At 45.9% G+C, this 20,092-nt stretch overlaps 1 protein-coding gene and 1 long non-coding RNA gene across 2 annotated transcripts in view; both read right to left on the reverse strand.

Moving 5' to 3' along the window:
- Positions 1 to 20,092, reverse strand: part of LOC143356914 (uncharacterized) — a 167,971-nt gene that overhangs the window by 85,316 nt on the left and 62,563 nt on the right. The window lies entirely within an intron of this gene.
- Positions 3,179 to 20,092, reverse strand: part of Klu (zinc finger protein klumpfuss) — a 63,662-nt gene continuing 46,748 nt past the window's right edge. Inside the window, exon 2 of the mRNA XM_076792962.1 lies at positions 3,179 to 6,887. Coding sequence (XP_076649077.1) covers positions 5,217 to 6,803 — 1,587 coding nt within the window. The 5' untranslated portion in view covers positions 6,804 to 6,887 and the 3' untranslated portion in view covers positions 3,179 to 5,216. The remainder of the gene's footprint in view (positions 6,888 to 20,092) is intronic.

Consider the following 20,092-nt stretch of genomic DNA (forward strand, 5'->3'; position numbering starts at 1 on the left):
CGAGAAAGGCCGTGTAGATTTACAATGATAGACGTGTGGTTTTCGAGCAGTGTTGTGCAGTAGTCGGGTAAATGAATCGTGCCCTCGATTATTGTCGCGGATCAAACAGAATGATAATTATTCCTTTATCACGTTTATGCTCGTTAATCGAACTTCGTCGAATTGTATCTGTTACTTAATTTTGGATCTAGTGCTGACCGAAGCTGAGACGTTGATCAACGAAACCGAGAAAGAAATACCGTAAACTTTCGTCGTTATAAAAAATCGATTTCCAGCCATTACGGTTTCAGTTTCGGTCGGCCGAGTAGCACGAGGAGATTTAGCGGGTTCGATTGCACAACACTCATCGCAAATATAAACATGGTACACATTTCCCACATACTCGATAGTGTAAAAGAAGCTCCTTCGACAGAATTGTATCGGACATGGAAAAATATTCTACCCTCGCGCACGCGCGCATGCGCGTATGTGTGTGTTCACCTTATCCGAATCTTCAGCCTTAAAAGTGATATGTATTTCTGGTTCGTCGCGATTCTCGCAGCTTCACGAAGACGAAGGCACCGTGTATAATTAACAAACGATCGAACGGATACAATCGCTGCGTGAGAAACGAAAATAGGGTGGGGGGAAGCCGACGCGGTAAGAAAGAGAAGAAGAAGAAAAAAAGAAAAGAAACGGAAAGCAATGATCCGGGCGGGCGTGGGAGAACGTAAAATGAATCATGGAGACAGAGAAAAAAAAAATCAGAAGGCGGAGTGGTTCGTTGAAAAATTATATTTTTGTTCCATTCTGGCACGATTCGTAAACACAACATAATTTATAAATTAACATACACAATCGTCGTCATCAATAATTTACAGAAACTCTCTCGCGAGCGTTTGTGTTCTCTGCTTTGTTCGCCGTGTCGAATACAAAAAGAAAAACATGAACGGTACGCGTTCTCGCTCGGGGGTTCGTTGCGGGCCATTTTCATCGCTATCGTTCCGCAAGTTCCGTTCCCATTTCTCTTCCAGTTGGGGAAAAACGGAACGACCGGACTGGCTGGAGAAGAAGCTCCGGCATACGAGGACGCGCGTAAAAGAAAAAAAAAAACGAATCGCACGAGCAAACGAAAATGAATATCTTTTTTTTATTAAATGCAGCCGCGTGCCGTTCGTGCACGAGCGACAAGAAGGAAATCGTAGCGTTCTTCTCCGTCCCTCCGACGATGAAATCGACCTAATTCGAGGAACAAGGGGTTGAGGGTTCCGGGGGATAGTGAATGTAAGAATGGGGGCGAAAAATAGGAAGCTTGACTTGCGAATAGGATAACAAAATAAATAATAGAAGCATTAAACATGATTAATCACTTAACAACGTAACTAGGGCGTAATAATTAATAATAATAATAATAATAATAATAATAATAATAATAATAATATTATAATAATAATAGAAATCATTATAATCGTACGAATGTGTTAATAATTACAAGAACAGGTTGTCTGGCACGGCAATCGCTTAATTGCCCTCGGGCAAGTCGAGCGTGTTTTACGCATCGTTTTCCTTCTTTATCTTCTTCTACTTACACATTATTCTCTTCGTGTGTCGAACGGGCGTCTCTCGCGAGAGATTCACCCAGTTTAAAGGCTGAATCGCGTTCAGGGACGGGCGTCGAGACGCAAGGTAACGACAACGCGCCTGCGATCGTTCCGAAGTGAACGAGCTTCGCAACGTTTCGCAAGACGCGGACGGGGACCACAGGGGGGGGGGGGGGAAGAGAAAATTTAAGTGTCCGTTAAGAAATGGAAGAGAACTTAAAACGTAGGAGGGGGCAGGCAGAGAAAAACGGTTAAAAATGGAGTATGCGCCGTGCGGCGCGATTCTCCTAAAATGTCGAGACCTTCCGTCCCGAGGTCCCTCCCTTCTTGTCCACCTTGTCTCTCCGACAAGCCACCTTCCGAGTAATCGTTCGATCGACAGAGGCAAGTTTAAATGGCAAGCAGAGAGCGACAGTTTTTCTCCTTAATGGCTAATTACTCGTTCCGTTCCTCCTCGAGAAAACGCTTAAACGGTAGAGACTAATTAGAAAAAACCTCGGTATACAAAAATACAGATATACATACCCCTGGCGCGGGCCACGCACACCATACCACCGTGTTTGTTTGTTTTTTATCTTTGTGTTACAACGTTCGTTCGTCCGTCCGTCCGTCCGTCCGTCCGTGTCCTATCATACGGAACGCGTGTCCATGTACGGATGAGCGCGACGTACGCATGTGTCTCTCGAAAGTAAGAGAGAAAAATTAAAAAAAAAAAGACAAAAGAAGGAAAGAAAGAGAACATTCGGGGGAGGAGTGACCCACGACGCTCGTGTGTATCACTTCGCCTGCAACCGTGGCCATGAACGGTGGACCCGCCGGTCGATCGGCGAGTTATGGCAAGGGAAAAGGCAAACGGTCGAGATTGAGCAAGGTTCAAAGTAGTTGGTGCCACGCGTGGTCGGCTCGCATGTCAGCGAAAATCCAGCCCGACCGATTCGTCGACGGGCTCACGTATGACTAACATCATGTGCACTCCGATTCAAATGACGTTCGCCCCGTGACCGAAGTCCTGCGGAAATCCACGCTATAGTCCGATCAAAACTCTCTAACTTTTGCCTATCGCTGTTGTGGTGCCTGCGTAGTTCTTAAATATAGGAACCTTGATTGTCGTTTCATAAAGTATCAGTGTAGTTTCAGTGTAGCAAAATACTGGAGGAAGAAAACTATTTTGTCCGTGAACAGTGATGTGTTGCAGTGTTCTTCCATATTGTGTATTCATTGAAAATTTATGTGACAAAAGATTTTGTATACCTTTTCGATAACAAGTAACAACAAATACAGTGAATTCTCGATACGTGTCAACAACACGGGTCCTGCCAGCGTCATGTATCGTCCAGGAGACATACCCGAGCAGTGTTATGTTTACACTTCTCGGCGTCCGAGGCCTCTCGAGCTCCGTGGCCCCTCACGGAGTATAGCCCGCGGTAGTGGGGATAATTCCGCGGCGTCTATCATCCAGGCCTTGGCGACATATATGGAGAAATCACTGTATTTAGCACTTTCACTGCCGCATCAGATTTAAAAATTAATTTTTACGGTGATATTTCGTTGGGATCTACGAGATGCAAGAAGCTTCGATCTTTTAGGACTTTTATAAATGTTGATGCAGCTGTCAATATATCTTGGTAAAGACAGTTTGCTGGTAATGATCACAGGAAGAGATAATATGTTCGCCGAGGAGCCTCGAGCGATCAGCCAATTTTGTTCCGAACTATAGGGACACGAGGACTTTGGTCGACTAAGCGTTCAAGGCTGACTGTCCCGTAGATGGAATCGAGCCGCGAAACTGCGCATACGTCTGTGAAGTGGTGAGTATTTTCGAGGGATCGTCCGAAAGCATCGTAGTTCCGAATGTCGTCGAAATCGACCAGCACTTCGTCGGAATACGCTCACAATCGATCGTTCACGATCGAACAGTCGAACGGGTCGTGCGCAAAAGAGCCGAGAAGAGAACCACCTAGCCCCGGATCGTCGAAAATCGGAATTTTGAGTGAACAATTAAATTCTATGCGCACTGCGCTCTCTCAGTGACATTTCTCACCAATTCTATCTTTCATGTTTTCCGTTTCTCTCGACGGACCTAGTTCACGAAACCCCTTCGACATCGTGTAAAAAAATATTTCTCTGTTCCTCCGCATGCTTCGCAAACATTCTCACGCCAACAAATACAATGAGAATAATATTAATAATTAATAATATTAATATTCGTAATAATAAAAACGCAATAATAATATCAATATTACCCACTAATTAACGTTACGTCTAGACGATTTATTATGCTTTAAGTTTCATTCATTTTGCAGGTACGATTACGTTCGTTTTACTTCATTTTTGTTCTGTCTTTGCTGTGAGCCAAAAGCACGCCCTCCAGCTTCTTCCCCTCTTCATCTCCGCACGTCCTTGGTCTCCTTCGTGGCTCTTCCGACTTTACCGTCACGGTCGCGAGTTAACAACAAATTTCGATATAAATATTATACATCACGACACAGTTCGAGAGGAATTTCGAAACGCGCAATAAAAAACAGTCTATCCTAGTCGATCAACAATGATACCAATCGCTGCTTGGTACGTTTTACGTTCGAACAATCGTCTCGAGGACACCGGTTTCACACCTGGCGGACCGACAATTTAAATAGATCACGAGCGACGACGAGCTTCGAGAACAGCGCTGATGATTCACGAGTTTGCGGAAACATTATCTCCCTTATAACAACGGCCAATCGAACAGCAAAACGAATGGACATCCGCGTGGCCAGCGGTTTCTCGACAGACAAAATTTGGCACAAGGTTTCGCTCTCGGGTCGAGGAACGACGACGAAGCGGATCCAAACGATCGATCGCGTCTCGATACCGGCGGTATCGAGCCTTCAAGCACCGTTTTCGTGGACCTTCGCGGCGAAGGCTTGTGGGAATGCTTTCAGACCGTTAACGTTTCAAGGCGATGGACAAACACCGCGTCCGATCGAGATCGCGTACTCCAAGAGATTCCAACAATGATCGTCCGTCGCGCAACTCTGAAGCCCAACCAGTCTCCGCGAAACGCGACGCCCCAAAAGCCATAAAAGTCGCCGTTTCCGTAAGAGGACGCGACAGTCCCGACGATTCACCTAAAAGAAAAAAACAACCACGAATTCCCTCGGTCGAAACTAAAAAATAATTCCTGTGTATAAAATCACTCGACTCTGCTTCCCTTGAAAGCGTAAAACGAAACGCTCGACGGATGGTCGGGCATTGCTGGAACGATCTCCGAGTAGCTGTGTTTTTCCGACGTTCGACGAAAACCTGCGGCGAAGATCCGCGCGAGTTCAGAGGAAGCAACGGGGAAGACGAAGAGATACGATAATACTGTGACAAGCTTGAAACGTGTTTAAAACGGCTCGCGTAAAGTTTGTTTTGACAACTGTGAGACAGTGAAGGACAGCTTCCGAAGAATGCCCGAACAGTCCGGGGAAGGTCTGAATATCCTAAAACTGTACCGCCGAGGTCCTATTGAAGCTAGGAGACGAGCTTCCGGGATGAACCGGTGGATCCGTAACCCGTTCGCCGTTGTCCTCTTCAGCACCTGCACCGTCGACGGCGTCGCTGAGACGGGGATCTCTGTTTCCCTCGAGGTCCGCGCGGAACCACCGGCCGTTGTCATTCGGCCTTGATCGTGGCGGAGGGCGAGGCCATCTCCTGCGCGAACGTGGGGCTGTCCTCGCCGGCGAGAAGGCCGGGTTCGCTCTTCGGCGTCTGGATGTCCGAGCATTTCGCGTGGGTCTTCAAGTGTCTGGTGATCATGTCCCGACGACAGGCCGCGTACGCGCATTGAGGACACTTGTACGGTTTCTCGCCGGTGTGCGTCCTCTGGTGGGTGCTCAGGTGATCCGACCTGCTGAATACCTGGCCGCACGTCTGGCACGTGTACGGTTTGACGCCCGTGTGCAGCCTCATGTGTCTGGTGAGCATGTCGGACCTGGCGAAGCTCCTCTTGCACACGTCGCAGAGGTACGCCTTCGCGGACGCGTCCTGTGGACCCTGTCTGCGATGCCTGGAGGCCATGTGCTTGGCCAGCCGATCGTGCAGGCTGAACATCTGACCGCAGACAGGACAGACGTAAGCGACGTTCGCGCCCGGTGGCATCTTCTCCACCACGGGCCTGACCACGAGGTTGTATCTCTCGGCGACGCTCTCCTCGGTCGTCGGTGACGCGACGTCGCCTTTGACGACAGGCACGCTCACCGATCCCCTGGACACTATGCCAGGCGGCAGCAATTGGAGCGCGGGTGGCCTCCCGGAAACCGCCGCCGCCGCGGCCGCCGATGCCATCAGGTTCTTCATCGAGAGGTCCAACGGCGACTCTTGCGGACTCGTCGTGTCGCTCTCGAGGGAGCCGCTCCTCAGCGGATGGTTCACGAAGACGGACGAGGTCGAAAGCGGCGGCTTCTGGTCCCAGCCCGGGACCAGGTCCGAGTCCGAGTGGCTGCGTCCTCGGAATATATCCGGCAGGTACTTGGTGTGCATGTAGTGCTCGAAGCTGTACGACGACAGGGATCCGGGCGTTAGCGGCGGCAGGCTGAGCGGCGTGAGCGGTGTGAGCGGCGTGAGAGGAGTCAACGGGGAGGTCGGCGAAGGTAGCACCATCGACGGGGTGGCCGACTGGGAGCACTGGACGCATGTGCATCCGGCGTACTTGGGCGCGGACGATCTCAGATGGGACGGGTGAAGGTGATCGTACACGTGGTTCGCGTTGTTCCTGTGATGATGCCTGTGCCGGTGACGATGGTGATGAGGGTGATGGTGCGGGTGATGAGGGTGATGATTCTGCTGTTGCTGCTGCTGCTGCTGCTGCTGCTGCTGATCGGCGTCGTTCGTACTCCCCTCCTCCTCGGTAGGCGTCACGGGCTCCTCGCTCTTCAGCCTCAATGGTAGCAGGCTGATGCCCGACGGCGGGTCCGCCGCCGATCTCGAAGACGACCTCGGCGAACCGAACACGTCCTCCTCCTCCTCGGACGCAGGCCCGCTGCCTTCGAAGCGCAACACTTCACCCTCCGACGGCGAACTACGATGTTGCAGGATGTCGTCCAGCACCTGGTCCAACCGTTTCCGTCGACGAAGGTTCCGGTGGTTGCGGTTCGCGGTCGCAGCCAGGGTGTTGTTGTTCGTACAGGAGGGCGGTGGCGGCTTCGCTGGACCCGAGGGCGCGGCTGCGGCGTCCTCCACGGCGCTCTCGGCCATCGTCATCGAGGATGCGCGGCACCCGCCGCCTGGGCCCTTTATGCCGCCTACTACACCCTCGGCTACCACCGTACTGCCTCCCACCTCGTCCTGAAACAGCCAAACCAAACCACTCTCTTACTTCTCTCGCCTTACCCTGCAATCTCGGTTATCGTTCAATTACAGCCCCCGCGCCGAGGCAACCTCATTTCCGATTGCTAAACGAAACCGCTCTCGACACGCGTAATTCTATGAATCATCGTTTAGGGGAAGCGGATCCCACCGGGGCTCGCGGTTACGCGTTATATTCGCTTATCTGCTCCAAGAATCGCTACGCGAACCGAGGACTCGCTGTAAAACAAGGAACTTTATGCTTCTAAGCTCTTCCCTGCTACGTGCAATCGAGGCTCCTTTTGTATCTTCTAATTCACTAACTTATCGTGCGTTTCTCAAAACGGAATAGTTACAAATTTTATACGGTTGCTCTCAGGAGATACGTTTCTTTGATTACGATCGTAGTCATTCGTGACTAGACTGCGGATGTCTATGCAATTGCCAATGTCCGTAGACAAATTTTAAGAAAGTGAAATGAAATAAAATCCTATTTTTAATGGGAACAGCCTTTGCAGATCCATAACAAATAAAAATCGTAATAAATTCTATTTAATTTTATATTATAGCATTTTTTGAACATTTCCATAAGCCATAAATGCATAAAGATCCGTAGTCTATTCACGACTGCAAATAGATGTTCCTTTTCTTATCACTGCTTTTCAAGAAGAGGAAGTATGTCCTCATTGAACAGCAGATCACCAGGCAGCTGATAGTGGGTGTTCAACTGAAGAAATATCAATGTTTTTAAGCTCACGAGTTATAAAATATTAAAAATCTGTTATTTAACCTGTCGAGACTGTTAAACAAATATTTACTGTTGCTTATGTCTGGAAGATCGGTATTCAAGAATCATTTTTAGGCCAGGAAAAATCGTTTTTGAAAAAATACTGCCGAGGCGGACGACTATTTATATATATGTTTATTACAGACGCTATTAATGTATTGTTGTAGACAATCTAATAGATGATAGAAACTGTATTATTATAAATAATCTAGTGGATGGAGCACCCTAGATTGTGCTGTTCCGTTTGTAAATCTTCGGCAATTTACGCAGTTACAAATGAGTTGGTTGGTCTTTTTTTGGGGTTAAGTGAGATTCGTTGCTTACCGAATCGAGAGGAGATACGAGGAAGGAGTAACAGGAAGGTGTGAAGATCTTCGATCGGAACGGGTACCGATCGAAGGAACAGGAGACCGGACGTGACGCCGATCGACGGCGGAAACTTGAATTGCGGTCGCAATAAATCACCATTAGATCGTTCGTTCGATTTCTATGCCGAGGCGGAGTCGGCTGACAATCTGTCATCGAGCTTGGCGCGGCCATTAAATAAAAGGTGAGACGATCGCGTGATCGATTTCGATTCCGAGATGGCAACGGTGACGTGCGCGGGCGCAACGCTGTTGCAAGATTATGCCCGTGTGTGCGTACATTTCTGAGAACGACCGGCGACCTCGACGATATTCAACGATCTCTCTGTTCGACTTTTTGTTTTATGTGCTAATTAAAATTGAGAAAAAAGATGACTTGTAAAAGTATCGCGTTGATTTAGTGGTCGAACAGGAAATCACCGATCGTCGAATTCACGAGCCGGCGCGGTCCCCGGAGCAAAAATTCGTTCTCGCGACGCGTCTCGTCGCTTGGTCCTTTTATATTTGTTCGTTTTAATGCGACCAGGGGACCACACGGCTCGTCTTGTTCGACGCGACAACGGCACTTTGTCATAAAACCACGTGTAAGCGGAGAGCTGCTATCCGGCGACCATTTGAAATTTAAATCGCCCGCGCGGCGCGCACCGCGAGCGCATGAATCAACGTGTACGAGCGATGAATCGAGCTGAATAATCCTCGTTTTTCGGTGTAGACGACTTTCCGAGGAGAAGTTGTTCGACTCGTCCGAGAACGCCATAAAATTTGTAATGCCGGCTGTCTCCTCAACGCTCTCCCTTCGACCCGAGTAATTGATAGCTGGGAATTAGCAATTGCGTCACGGGAACGACATTTTTTACGGCGAGAATTCCCCCACATTAATGACGCCGCTCGGAAATCTTGGTTCTACACTACAATTAACGCGATCAAAGATAGACGCGACGCGAATGTTGCTTACATTCGAAGATAGAGAATTTTTAGATAGAGACTAGCACCAATAAGAAACACTATTCTGACTGTTTTCTAAATATCATGCCCGGAAAATGCTTAACCAGTTAAGCGTGTTTGACGTGTATACACGTCATTCAAAATTCTATTGCGGTGCGGTTAACGTTAACGAATTGTTAATTTCTTATCGAATAAAAATGTAATTCTTTCTCATTTAGCTTTACAAGGGCTTTGGCTTTTATAATAGCCGCATTTGGCCTGGGTTCGACGTGTATATTCGTCATTGCTTGATTTTAATTCCGCGCCGTGAGGGATTTTTCAAATTAAACTCCACGCTTAACTGGTTAAAGCCTCGTCTCTCATTAACCCATTGTCGACGAGGATTTTTTGGATTTCCTTTCCAAAGTCTTAAATAATGACAAGAATGAACAATACGTGCCGGTCTTTTGTTATGTACATAATTAACCCTTTCCACTCGAAGCTATTTTGACTCCAGAATTCGTATATTTCATCTGATATATAATATTTTCGTTGCATATGATCTTTTTCATTCCGAGTGCGTTTACTCGTACCATATTGGAACGTTTAGCAATTTATTAAATACAAAGATATTGAATAATGCACAGTTTTGAATTGTATTATAGTAATTTTTAGTGGTGTCCCAAAGTAAATTATCTATATATTTGCAACTTCAGGAATCGAATGTACTGTCCTGACGTCGTCAATATGTCGACATTCGTCCTCGAAGAGTGAAATTGTCGCCGCAGACAGATAAGTTTAGAATTTTAACTGGTCTCGTTTTGTATAATGCAAGTCCGATTATATGCATAAACGGTGGAGTTATTACGAAACAATATTTTCCGTTCGGCGCACGTATCATTTATGTCTCGTGGTATCGGTAAGAAAAAGCAGGAACGACATAATTCAGAGCTGCGAGCGTCAAAGTAGTAAATTTCCTGGCGCGTAACGCCTGAAATTAATCAGCAGCAGCGACGTCTCATAGAGCTCGGACAGTTTTTACGGAGGGTAGCGGGCAGTACGTTCGAAGAAGCAGGAGAAAACGCGGCGCGCCGCGTCGAGAGAGGCAGCGAACGTCGATTACCTAAATTACCCGCAGTAAATTAGACAGGGACGACGCGCGTTTAAATTTTCGATCGCGATTTATGGCGGCGATTATGCGTAAAATATATTCCCCGGAATTCCGCGCGGATGAAACGCGCCGCCCGCTTTCAACGGCCTCACTCGGTTGCCGGAGCGGTTTTGCGCACGGCGTTGCCACGGTGTGCTGTCCCCGACGACGACGACGACCACGACGACGGTTAACGTTGTAACTTTCAGAGCCTGTGCATCGATATCTTCGCGCGAGAACGTGACGATTTTCCAGCACACCGATTAGCCGCATCCGCGGAATAGAAATTCGCGTTCCCGGAAGGCGCGGCCGCGGCGACACAGATGTCTCCGACGCGACGTGGACTTTCCACCGGGGCCCCGAGACCCATTACATTCCGAAGCGTGCGCGGGCAGTTACGAGCTCTTTCAAATCGATTTGATACCCGAGTTCCTCGCGCCGACAGGTCCTTTCATGGCAGAAACGCTCGGATGCTTGGACATTAACGCAGAAAGCGTCCCCGACGACGCCGGCGGAAGCTCGCCTCTGTGTTTACCCGAGAAGAAACCGGCGCGGTGCCGCGTTTGCGACACCCGTGGCCTTCAACTTTACACCTTTGCACTACGGCTTGAGAACCTCGAAACGTTGGCGACATTTATTCCTTGAAGAAATATATTCTTATATTGTTCTTATATATTTTACGAAATTGTCATTTCTTTTTGGTCAATGTACCTCGGTTGTTTTAATTCATTTCGATTTGGAGAAGCCAGATTTATTTACTCCAAGACGCAAATGACTAATATCATCAATACTGCTGTTTGTAATGCTTATATTTGTACTGCTTGGTCGTTAGTGTTTGTGGTCAAATGACTGATTGTAATCATGTGGTCGGGTATATGTTAATCAAATAAATGACTCCTCTGCCAGACATCTGAGAATGCGATTATTGTACAATAAATTGGCTACACATCATTATGTGAAATACAAACAACAATTGCGAGAAACAGAAACCAAATATTTCTGTCTTTCTTTAATAACTCTAGCAAGTTGTCTTCACCTTCACGCCTCCAAGATTGAACGTTTCTCAGGGAAAACCTCGGATATAAATGGTTATGCACGCAGATAGGTTGCTAAGTCGCGCGGCTTAGTGTCTTCAGGGTTAAGCCTTTATCTCTTAAAAGCTGGACGAGTTGAGTTATAAAGTGCCTAGTCAAGCTATTAATTCGTGCACATTTGAAAGTATACTATCTAAACGTTTTTCGCGGAAGGCAAAGTCCGTTCGCGATGGTGTTAGAAAATCGCTTTTAAAGTTCTGCAACGCGGCGAGGCAATATAAATCAATGATTCCTTTAGATTGCTATTCTCCAAGTGAAAACTCGCGAGCGCATATACATCAGTCTATTTTCTTGAATGATCTAAAAGTGTACCTAGAAAACAAGTTTCTATTAACCTAAACTCTTGCGAGGTGGTTACTTTTGCAGATTTCATGTTGGCCGTGGCAACATCCATTCAAATCCTTTCGCAGCAATTTTTTTTAACGTACAATTTACAACTTGATCTTCTTATCTAACCTGATAAAAGTATCCAGCGATTTGAACTGGCTACTGTATATGATTGATAGACGACTGCGGATCTTTGTGCAAGAAGAGAACGTTTTACTAGAATTGTAACAAACTGGCACGAAATGCAAAATTAAATTTCCTTTATTAACCCTCAGTTTGCGGTACCGGGGTCCATTTTGACCCAGAGCTACAAACGTTCCATCGCAATTTTCATTTTTCAGTAGTAAGTTCAAATGATTACCTATTTGTAGTAAGAAAAAAATTCCCAATAAGAAAATCAAAATTCGAAAATATGTAACAAATATTGATTTACATGGATTTCGAGAGATGGGTGACATGAAATCGTCTACAATATCTGCCTTGCGAGGGTCAAAAGAATATAACAATAGTTTCAACTTCTAACGTTTTACTGTTTCGTGTGGCTTCTACCTTTTTGCTTTTCACCGGGACTGCATAAAAACCGCAGTGTATTATTAAAGAAGAAATCCGTTGTTCGAAGAGTGGTGGACCAAGAGAGATGTGCGAGAAAATTTGGCGCGGCATTGTAGCCTGGCGAGATCAGAGGAATAACAAAATGTGCGGCGCGGTGGCGGCGAGATGTTGCTCGGTCGAACAAGGGGGCAACCGAACCCGCTATCGATCCGATCTCTCTTTGTATCCCCCGTCGATGGACTTCCATTTTCCTCGGCGGATATTCCGCGGCCATTCGACGCAATATTCGTATCGGGGATCGGGAGATCCGCGGCGGATAGCGCGCGAGAGTCTCACGGCGGTCTTCGGCGTCTCTGTTCTTCCTGGTGGCGGATGATCGTCTTCTTGTTTCCTCGTTCAGCCCTCCCTTTTCCCTTCTGGGCTCGGCGTGCAACGGAGAGAGCCTCGTGGCCGGCTGTGTGCACGGCACGTCGGTAGAATCTCGCAGAGAGAAAGGGCCCCGATGATCGGTCGTAAAACGTAAAGGGGACTCGTAAACGGAGTGAAAAGATGTCAGAACGTAAAAGCCGAGAACAGGTCCCCGACGAGGATGTGTGGGCGTACGTGGCTGCCATCCTCTCCTCGACTGTTTCTTCTTCTATTTCTCCCTCGCCATCCACGCTTCTTCGTCTTCCACCTCCTCCGCCACGTCCTCCTCCTCCTCCTTCTCTTCTTCTTCTTCTTCTTCGTCGGGAGAGCGTCCTTTTCCTGTGTTGCTTTTTGCCTCTTCTCCTCGCGACATCGAGAAGCCGCCCCACCACAGGAACGATTATTTCAAGCAGTCCGCTGCCAGCACACGCTCCGAGAGATCGAGAGAGCCTCGTGAAACTCGAGAACTAAATACGCCCGCTCCCTTTCTCTCCGCGGGACTTTATCCCCGGGCCGGGCACGCTATCGAAGGGCATTTAGGAAAGCTTAATGGCCGGGCCGGTTACGTTTTGAGGCTGATTCGGTCGGACGTGGCCGTTCGTAGAAACCGCTCCGGCGACACGGTCCTCGCTGGGTTTGCGTCATCGATTATGTAACCCGATTACCGCAGTGCGTTTCATTAGAGAGGAGAAACTTAATCGGCTCGTTAGATTCCTCCGCGTCGATGTTCCGTGGGTGCCACCACGGCTCCTCTTTGATTTTTCATGGGAGATAGCACCGAGAAATGGAACGCAGACTCTTTCTTTCTCTTCGTCAGTTTTTCTCTCTTTTTCTCTGTCAGTCATCTATCTTTCTCTCTCTCTCTTTCTCTCTCTAGATTGAAATCGTGGGTCTCGACCGCGGACAGGAATCTTCGAGACGATTTCGATCCGCGTCGGTAAACCGCGACGCGACTACGCCACGGGAGAATTTGCAGGAGGGCCGAGCGAAGATCATCGGTGAAGAATTCCAGCAGGAATGTCCTCGGGGAGGCACCTGTAACCGCGGCCCGACGGCAGAAACAGAACAGGTTGAGACATGGGCGTGGGTGGAGCGCTTGATCTTTCTCTCCCGTACGATCTGCCCATATACCGGGTGCCCCGACTGCCTGGCGATGGATACGACCTGCTCGTAAATCATTTCGGAACATTTTGCACGACCGTTCCTCATTTTTCCAGCCTAATTTGCCTATTGGTGTTCAATCGCTAGTAAAGAAATAGTGTTACCAGATCATGTCGTCAAGGTCTACAATTCTGGGGAAAGTGAGAAATATGAACCGATCACTCGTTGTTATTAAGCCTTGATGTTGTTAATTTAACGACATTCGTCCTCGATGACCCTAATGTCAATACCCAACATTTCCTACAACGATCAATGGCGTCATAATCGCTGGACTTTATAGCTCCAGCACAGCTATGTACATTTATGTCTCAAATCTAAATCAATCTATATTTATCCAAGAAAATAGAAATCTACGAAAATTTTGTTATCCATCAACATGCGTGAAATTGTAAAGGAAAATTCGGAGTAGGCACCTTGGAATTTACGAAAGTGTTCAACGCCATAAAATGATCTTTGAAAATGACAAGTTAAGGTAAATTGAGATAAGTTTGAAGTAATACTATGACTTAATAGAGCAATTTACAGAATGTACTATTTATTGAAGCTCAGTGAAAAATGTTTTATATTGATACGAGAGGGTTAACCAGAGCTTCGTTTATATATACTTCATTGATTCATTTAATCGAAAATGAGACGAAGAACTGTCTTCTGTCGTCGTCCATGGTCCCACTAGTTTGCGGAGATTCTAAAGGTCACGCGCGTCTTCTTAAAATGTCTAATCTGATATGCAAATCAAATCGCGGTTACATTATTATCTGAAAACGTGGATTGAGATATATTGAAGACCTTGGGCATCTTTCTCTCTCTCTCTTTTTCTTGATTATTCCCCAAATTTCTTAGGATTACGTCACCCGCGAAAATCGCTTCGTCACACGCGACGATCCGTTCGGTTTTCGTCTTTGTTTGATCGATGAGAAGTGTCGTTCGTTCATTCGCATATACACTTTTCATTGTGGAGATATTATTTGCTTCGACCCTGTCAGTTACGTTTAAAGAACTGGTACATGAAAATTACTGTTATTACTATCGCTATATGTGTTTTAAATTTAGATTACATTTTCTTCTGCGCACATTGTATTTGTGTTCATATTTTTTAAATTTATTTCAGTCGGAAAATTCGTTGTTCGTACGTTAGAAATATTCCTCCATACTGCGTCTTAATGCTTTCAACTTTATTGCCCAACATATTAGTTTAAACAGTCATTGAATGCGTGATGGAAACGCTGCGAGTAATAATCTACTATTTATATTGTCGAGTCCTTGCAATAAAATGTGCAGCTGCAACATTTTTTCGGTCATTTACAGCAGTTGCCCGCATTAAACGATCGGATGTATAAAAACCGTCTTCGGCAAGGTGTACGGTACGAATTGTATCAATTTAGTCTATAAATAACATCAACCACGGGCGATAACAAGTAACTAATAGAAACGGAAAAAATCGGATAAAAATTACAATTTTTCAGAACGATGGAAGGATTAATTTTAATATGACTGAAATAATCCTAACTGTAATAATCTGTTGATATGATTCCAATTATAGATGTTCGAACGTAAGCATACAAATGTGTACAAATATATTGTACTAAAATAACGAAGCATGATAATCCATAGCACTAAATTATAACATGAAATATACAATCGATGATCTGGTGGAATCATTTTTCATAAAAATATGAGATGAAAGACAAGGGTTAAATATTTTAACATTGTATAAATGGGTACAATGCGTTAAAAATGTAGTTATAGAGATTAAAATACAAGTTAAAGTACATATTAAATAATATTAATCGTTACGGAGATTTAAAAGATTAATCAGAATTACCGATAAATCGGCAAAACATTACAGTCTTTTAACATCTCAAAAAACATCTCAGTCTATTTTCACCATTGTCCTTTTCTACGTTCGGCGTGTATCAATGAATAGTATCTCCTGGACGATATATGTCGCTGGCAAGACCCATGTTGCTGACACATATCGAGAAAACACTGTATATAGCAGTCTTGAGTAAATGCATTCGTATAGTTGCGAGGATGTTTACGATGATTTTGTTTCTAGAGTATTGTTACTGTATTTCTCATTTATTAAAATGTTCAATAAGACAATGAGTGAATGTTTACCGAAACCCTGTTCCAGGAAACTTTGATTTAACAAGAGGATCTTCAGTGTACTTCTAATGAAGGATTAGCACTTTGTTGACAACTTGAGTTTTAGGTTTTGTTCCGTTAGCGTGGACTGTGTGACGGTTCGAAGCCATCGCTGGGCAGCGTCCATCTACCATTCTTCCTTCGGAAGGAAAGAGTGGCCTCAGGGCAGGCAGGCTGGACTCGGTGGCGGTGGGACTCCGGCAAACTGCTACCAAAAAACCAGACGGGCTACCGAAGAGAAGCCGATCATCGGTATCTACATAGGCAACGGGTGGAGGAACCGTCGGGGTGTCCGTGTCTCTCCGGGAGTAGGACCGAAGATCAGGAATCGTGGTTGAAAATCTCCAGTTTAAATCGCGACGTCCAGTCCCGTTCTCGTTCTCGTCCTCGTTCGGTCTATCGATCGTCCGAGTTCATTCTCGGTCTCGGAGACCGCGAGCTTAGGGTTCTCCTGGCCTATTTTCCTTTTCGAGCGAGCAACGCCTTCGGCCGTGAAACCGAGGAAGGTGCAACCGGCGCCGAGGAAAATTTTATAAAACACAGGGACGTTACTCTGCAGCATCTACCGCGACGCGGTTGCAAAGATCCGCGCGGGCAGCGAACGAGAGTCGGCGAGCGGTGTCGCGCGACAGATTTTATCGTTGCTGGAAAATTACGGGTTATCGGCGGGGTGATTAATGGCCCCCCTTTGGATATCGGACGGTAATTAAACGCGCCGTAATTTGTGCGCCGCGAAAGGGAACGCGCGCCGCTTGGCTGACAAGCCAACTAGGGTTGATTTAAGGAGCTATACGACGCGACGCGAAACTACACGCACACACGCTCCTCTCTTTCGTTTCCCCGGTCTGTCGGGTATTTTCCCTTTCTTGGAGACCGTTTTAGCCACGGAAGCCGTAAAAACTTTATAAACCGTTCCTGCTACAATTAGTTCTTGCAAATAGATGAGCGCTGCTAGAGAACGTCAATTATCTGCGATTTTTTTGCTCATAAACTTCCATATACGCACGATAAATCCGCCAACGACGCTCTATATTTCAAATTTTGCATTCTTCGGTAAGAACTCAAAATGTTGTTTTTTTATTTATTCTACTGATCGAGTGAACCACTTTTTAGAGGCAGTCCAAATTCACTGAACAATTTTCAGGTATCATAGACACTTCTCTATAGTTCCCAGGAACTTTGAAGTCATATACTGATAAATATGTCAATATTTTTTAGTTTTTAGTAGACTTCTTCTCAGCTCCCAATAATACCCATTCCTATACAGCGACTAAAGCGTTGTAACGATCCAGCAGCTGTTACTATGTTTGTTTACATACATATCTGTTGTGTGATTATGCATGTACGTACTTATATGTAAATGCGATAAAATGGTATGCAAGATTATTTCAGAAACTGAAATAAAAGAAACGTCTCCGCTCCAATACTTTGAGGAACAGGCAACATCAGACTGCTAATCATATGCAAAATCATGTTTTCTACGGTCTAATTGATGAAAATGGACATTTAGCAAAAAGTTGCTGCATCGGCGAACGTTTCTAAGTAACGAATATTTCATTGGTGCTCGAGTTTGTTTAAATTTCTATCTCGTAGAGCTCTGATCGCTCCTAATGCTTGGAAATCTACGTAATAACAAGACTGGTTTTATGCATTTATGATAAAAATGATCGGAGACAGCAAAAAGATTCAGAGAATTGAAGTCTGTCAATTATTGGAGCTCGAAAGAAATTCCTAGATGGCTTTTGTTTCTTTGCCATTGATGCAGACAATTTTTGTTGTGCGCGAAAATCCGATGTTTAGCAATAAACATTGCAAGTTATCTCTCGAGGAATAGAATCACTGTGCTCACAAACCTACACAAATTCTTACAATTGCAAATAGAATATTTTTTAGAGCACAATTGTATTGTACTGTCTTTTATATTTTGTGTATATTGTCTAGAATATTGTTTAATTTGTTGAATTTTGTATACATGGGTGTTGTATAGCAGATGATCAATGGATGATTTCCAAACGGTGTCCGCATCGGTGACTAAAGAAACACGCCGTCGCCGATTCAGGCGGATGCAAAAAGCGGCGATCATACTTAACGTCACCCGGGAATGGTTGTAAGTATTTTATAAGGTTCCGTGGACCACGGTCGGTCGATCATGCCGGTTCTTTCACGAGGATGTTCTTTCCGCGGGCGATATCCCCCGTGACGCTGCGAGCGAGAGGCTTCTTTTCCACGAAAAGCCGTCGTGGTCCTTTTTCTGGCGCACCGGAGGAACGACTTCGACGACAACCCTATACCACGGGTGCCTCCTCTTGATCCAGAAAATCCCCGCACGAGTCCCCGACACACCGATACACGCGATATACACGGCTTCCAGCTCCTCTCCGATGCGTTCCGCTTCGAGTTCACGCGCGCGACACGTCGTCACGCTGCACGACGATTATTAATTATCCTCGGTGGCGTGTTAGATCGACGCGATAACAAAATCAATTTATCCTACTCCTCGGGTCTATCCGTCTCCCTCTCTTTCTCTTTCTCTCCCATGCTCGGTGGCTAATGGACTGAGCCGCAACAATTGATTTCACCGAGCGGAGGGATAGATAACTATCGACAAGAATTATCTTTCCTTGCTTCGTTAAGCCCCGTGATAGATCAGACCCGACTGCGAAGAGTATTGAGGTAGTGACAACACCGATACACGCTGCTGGAGGCTGTACCGGAGTGCGCGAACGCTGCCGCGTTCTTGCCGGCAAACTGAAGTAACCAATGCTCAAGGATTTAAGCGCAAAAGTTTTATAAATTCAGAATTCGTAACCACGGGGAACATAAATTTTCGTTAATTGGTTTTCGATGATTCTCCACGCAACGACGGTCTTTGTTATAAAACACATTTTCAAGCTAGTGCGCACGGAAAATTGGGTGTACATAGAAAAGTGTCCGTTAATCATTTGTACGAAAGTTTCGAATTCCCGTTTTAACATTTGTTAATAATAGACGAGAAGCTTGGCGCAGTGATCGAATATTTATCGGGCACACTCTCCGCTAATGAAAACTCGAGATTCACGTTCGTTCAAATGTGTATTAATGTAGAAGTACAGCGAAGCATTACCGGCTGTGTCAGGGAAATCAAGTTTGACGAGAAGCTCTCCAGCGATCCGGAAACGTCTGGAGACTTTCTTCTCTCTGCGACACGACCGGCTTAGGATTTCCATATCATAAATAATTTGAGGACTCGGAGGATGTTGCAATCTTGCTCTATGAACGGCGAGTCATCAAAAAGCGGCCGTCTCTGACGACCGGTCGAGGGACCCGACGACAGCTCGAACTTCATCGGTAGCGGATAAACCGTGATTACAAGCTAGTATGGCATCGATCTTTTACGATCTAGTTAGCGCGATCCGTCGATCCGATTGCCGTGTAATCGATTGGCCGGCACCGGTATGAAAGGACGCCGGGAATCCGCTGAATCATTCCCCAGCATCGGGACACGACCGTCGATGATAACGGCCGATGCCCTTCGTCTATACTTGTTGATACTCTCCGAACGGCTGGGACTGGTCGACGTTATCCGTCGCTTAATAAGACGTCAATTCTCTTCTGGTCGGTTTTAATGACGCGACAACTTCTCATCGTTCTCGCTTTCGTGCGCGCGCGCCCGCGGTTTCGTCTCTTTTCAGCTTGGGACGCGTTAAGTGCGCCTAGAATCGAGAGCCTATGCTCCTCGATAGGAGTCGACGCGACCGACGACTGTTATTGGATTACCTGCTGCTATATCTGCCGATGGAACAGGGAACAGAGGATTCAGAATTCTTATTCAGAAACTCCAGAATACGAGGAACTAAATAAAAACGTAAACGCAACGCGAAATGTTTGGTCCTTAGCGTAAACGAGAGCGTTTAATACTCTTATTGTCTTAACCCCTTCAAACGAAGTCTACTAAATGCACTCCTTTCAACACGGAATAAAATTCTCTTCTCGTAACCAACGATGTGCTGTGTTTAAATCTTTCTGCAATAAAAACAAAAATTTCACAGAAAATTAACAAGACACGGCAATGTGCTTAGAATTCGGCGACTCATATTGTTGGTGCAAGGTTAATTATAATAAACTTAATATTGTCATAATACTGTTCTTCATATAGCGTAGAGTAATAGAAAACTCATTGATGAACAAAATCTGTGTTTCCGACGTACAAAAATGTTCATCTTGCTAATCTATGGGTACCGTTCAGCCTAAGACTGTTACTTTCAAGAGCTAGTGGGTATCCATTGCCATCGACGCTTCAAACGTGACAAGAT

Source organism: Halictus rubicundus, chromosome 9 (genome assembly GCF_050948215.1).
Source record: "Halictus rubicundus isolate RS-2024b chromosome 9, iyHalRubi1_principal, whole genome shotgun sequence".
NCBI lineage: Eukaryota > Metazoa > Arthropoda > Insecta > Hymenoptera > Halictidae > Halictus > Halictus rubicundus.